A 4349-nucleotide genomic window follows, 5' to 3' on the forward strand; every position below is an offset into this window, starting at 1 on the left:
GTACAAAGTGGTAAATCAAATAAGAACTAAAGTGTCAATAGCAGTATTTATTTATCTGCTTTCGACATTTAAATGATACACTATTAATATCCTTATAACTTATGAACCTATCAAGTATTTATGTTTAAATCTCAGTTTAAATAGCATACTAGTATCACGTTTGAGCATGTTGAATGTAATGTTTATTGGGTACTTTATCTATGTAAGTTATATGTGCGTAAATACATATCCAAACTTATTCGAGAATTGTCAACACTATAGTATCATTAAATATTAACTTACTTAAATCTCAAACTGTTTTTCGTGTGATGAAATACAATTTCATTTGGAATATCTATGCCCTCGGCGAACCTCAATATTTTTCTTGACGTTGATGGTACAATACCATACCTTGACATATATATAATCGATATAGTCCTCAATAGTTTAGGTTATGGTGATAAAGGAAATAATACAAATTTAGTTCATTAACTTCGTCATATCCGATTATTAAACGCATGTGTTTAGTGTTGAATTAAAAGACAAATACCCGGACACTTAACTAAGTTCCACATTCAAAATCTCGGACCATACAGTTCTAATTTTTGTGATTTCTTGTTCAAAATGTCTACTGCCGACCCTCTTCAGTGTATGCTGTGCAGTAAGAGACATAAAGACCCAAGGATTTTAGAGTGCTTTCATTCATTCTGTCGAGAATGCATAGACAAACACATTAACAAAATCGAAGCTAAAGTATCATTCGCATGTCCTATGTGTCGTATGGAGATAGTAATTCCAAAATCTGGAGTGAAAGGTTTCAAAGTTAACTACTATATCCGGGCTATTCAGGCTAGTGCTGCATTTTCAACGTTTTCAAACTGTGATAAATGTAAGCCGGAGACAACGGAAGCTGTAGATCGCTGCCTAGAATGTGAAAGTAATTTCTGTGATACATGTAGTAACCGTCATATTGACACGGATGGTAATCGAGATCATCATGTCATCAAATTGGCAAAACCCGAGACAAAAAGTATAACTCAACTGTCACACAAATCATACTGTGAAAAACACAAAGAGGAAAACAAATTCTATTGCATGCTTTGCGAAATTCCTGTCTGTAAGGAATGTGTTGCTAAAGTTTCAGATCACAAGGGACACAAATACAAAGGCATCCATGAAGGCGCGAAAGAAAAACGTGAGAAAGTCAATCCAATGATTAAAAGTATGCATGAGTATCTGCCTTGCCTCCAAGACTACGTGAAGGAAATGGTAGAATGTAAAAAAATGCTGGACGGTTACTCACAAGAGGCCATCACAAATATTACAAACAGATGTCAATTTTTAAAGGATCAAATTGACAAAATTGGAAACAATCTGGTTTCGGAAGTGGAAAGTCACAAAAATGGTGAAAACGAACGCATTGACAAACATATAGAGGTTACACAACACACAATTACTTCAGTATCTTCTATAAACAATTCTGTTGAAGAGATACTCAACCTAGGAAATGACGCAGAGGTTGTTCTTATGTGTCAAAGAGTCCAAAATCGTTTTAAACATGTGGATAAAGAAATTCCACAGTCAGGCCTAAAATCTTGTAAAAGCACGACATTTCATGTTGGCGCCGATGATGCCAAATGCTTGGAAGACATGGTAGGTTACTGTGATGATACGGATATCAAAATGCCATTTCTACCCTTACCTTGGGGCCTGAGAATAGCTTTACAATTTGATGTCCAGCTTTTGTTCAGTTTCAAAGTTTCAGAAGTTATGGACACAATTCATGCGATAGCGCCAATATCCGACAAGGAAGCATGGATATGTTGTGGATGGGGAACCAACCAGATGCATCTATTTTCCAATAAAGGTGTAAAACTGCGCACACAGAAGTTGGACATACAAATAGATGATATCCACGGACGTCCGAATGGCGAGGTTTATATTTCTAGCTACGACGGAAAGAAACTAGTTAAACTTGACCAGGACTTAAATCCGAAAGATTTTGTTAAACTGAATTGGTATCCTGGAGGAATAACTTTCACAAAGAAAAATCAACTGTTAGTATGTGCCGTAGACAGCTATGTGACTACACGGGGTCAAGCGTCACGAAGGATGGTGATTAGAATCAACGAAGCAGGACAAATTCTGGACCAAATCGAGGAAGACGGTTGCCAGGAAATATTTTGCGCACCGTATAGACTTCATGAAAATATGCTTGGTGATATTTGCGTTTCCGACCGCGAAGAAAACAATGTAAGAATAACAACCCTCACTACACAGGGTGTTGTTAAACATTATTACCGTGGGCCGTCCGAGATTGGTTTGAAGAAACCATTTAATCCTTTTGGTGTAGTTGCTGACAAGTCTGGCAACGTGTTAGTTGCTGATTGGAGTAACCACGCTGTTCATTTACTGGACTTAAGTGGTCAGTTTATCGGGTTCCTCTTGTCCGAGAAGGACGGAATACGTGGTCCAAACGCAATGGCCTTGGACAAAGAAGGACACTTATGGGTTGGTGACACTAAATCGACAGTATGGATATTCAAGTATGCTAGAAAAGGGGAGAATGGTACACAGTCTCCTTCCACGAGTCAGTGATTGTAAACTTACTAAAGATAACAAATGTCAAGGAAACTATAAAGTGTTAAATAATTATTTAATCTAGTCTCCATTTGTATTCACAATTATATAGTTTATACAAAAGTGCATACATGTATTTTTTCATCATTATAAACCCAATGATATGATGACCTATAGGTACTAATGTTTTAAATGGGAATACTAAAAGAAAGTTCTTTTATGTACAATCGAGTTTAAATATTTATCTCTGATTTCGTTATGCTCATATTAGCTTATTTGCTTTGACGATCACGCGACTTTGGATAAATCTGAATTTTAAGCAGATTATTTTGCTGTGGTAATACTTTCCAGCACAGGCTTATTTGACAAGCGCATGACGCATTAGGTGCCATTTTTGTTTCTAAATTAAATACATGCATTGCAGTTAGGAGGAGCAGAATTATATTAATGGAACGCGGGTATTTGAGGAATCAAGAGTGACAAGATCCTTTCAAGAAAATACTCTTTTGGCTTTTATTCATGTGTGTTTTTCTTATTGCACATACACGATTCGGCAAAAGATATCGCGCACGTGTACTCCCTTAAATTACCAACCTTACAGTCGGAGCTATTATTACTTTCATAACTATCATCGAAAAGTCTATGTTAGTAGATATAAAAACCAAATCTGTTGACATAATACACGTTCAATTTCCCCATAACAATAGAGAACTATGAATAAAAAACATTGGAAGCAGTACTAGTTCTGTAGTGGATTGGTCTTGTATGATGTCCGATGCATTTTATAGTATTTGGCTTCAAAATGTATTGACCTCGAGCGTATCTGGTGAAGGTTATCCCTGATACACGTGTTGTAAGCTCTGACATTGGAATAGTGCAACTAAACCAAGGGTGTTTTAAATCACACCTTAACCGTATGATTTGTATTTGATGGAAGAGATTACGAATTTAAACATAATTTAAACAGATGAACCGAACAGTCAATGCATGGACGTCTTGATAACCTTTGATATTAAGATGTTGTGAATATCTCAAAAACAATAGAGTTTATGCTTGAGATAATGGGCAATTTGACACGTGTTGACATTAAAATCTACAGTTTTGGAAAAATCATCGCATTGCATGACATCACATTACATGTTTCAGGGACGGAACAGACAATGTGTTAAAGACCAAACTACCAGTGATTTTTCCTTTAAATTTTGTATGAAGGTATTTCATGGTTTTAGAAACACAATATGATGAATAAAATTGGGGGTCACCGACTTCGTTCTGTCACTATAGCAACCTAAGTTTCGTGTTTTCTCGAATATTAACATGATATTTGCTTGTTACTAGTATTTAAAATTTCAAAAAATCCCATTATATCAAACCTTATATATATATACAAGCATAATTCTCATTTCACGTTAAACAGCATATTTGTATCTATAAATTAAATATTCAAGAGTTTAAGATTCTTATTTTTTTTATCTTAAAAAATATAATTTATTTCATTCCCGTCAAAAATCAAACGTAAGAATGAAAAACGTTTCCAGTATTAAAGAATGCAAGAGACGACAAATATGTTGGCGTGCATTGTATATGTCGTATAGTGACGATGTTAAATAAAGGCTTTGTGTTTCTAGACAACTAAACTAAATCATAATGTTTTAAAGAAGTAGTCATTACACGGTAATACAAGAGACCACTCTCATGTATCAGTATCAGATCTCATGCTGTCGACGCACAAAATGAGCCTTCAGGAACACCATCCGTCGGAATAAAAAATTGTTCGAAATAACCTTTTA

The 4349-nt window shown here is 35.3% G+C and overlaps 1 protein-coding gene across 1 annotated transcript; it reads left to right on the top strand.

Annotated features, from left to right (window-relative positions):
* The first annotated feature begins 430 nt into the window (after positions 1-430).
* Positions 431-4014, top strand: LOC127715273 (uncharacterized). Its single transcript, XM_052221311.1, has one exon. It carries the CDS (start codon positions 604-606, stop codon positions 2575-2577), a length of 1974 nt encoding a protein of 657 aa, XP_052077271.1. The 5' UTR covers positions 431-603; the 3' UTR covers positions 2578-4014.
* The last annotated feature ends 335 nt before the right edge of the window (positions 4015-4349 follow it).

The sequence above is a fragment of the Mytilus californianus genome, unplaced genomic scaffold (genome assembly GCF_021869535.1).
Source record: "Mytilus californianus isolate M0D057914Y unplaced genomic scaffold, xbMytCali1.0.p SCAF_9, whole genome shotgun sequence".
Classification (NCBI taxonomy): Eukaryota; Metazoa; Mollusca; class Bivalvia; order Mytilida; family Mytilidae; genus Mytilus; species Mytilus californianus.

Excerpts from the sequence above, each read along its gene's own strand:
- LOC127715273 (XM_052221311.1), top strand. The coding sequence starts at position 604 with ATGTCTACTGCCGACCCTCTTCAGTGTATGCTGTGCAGTAAGAGACAT.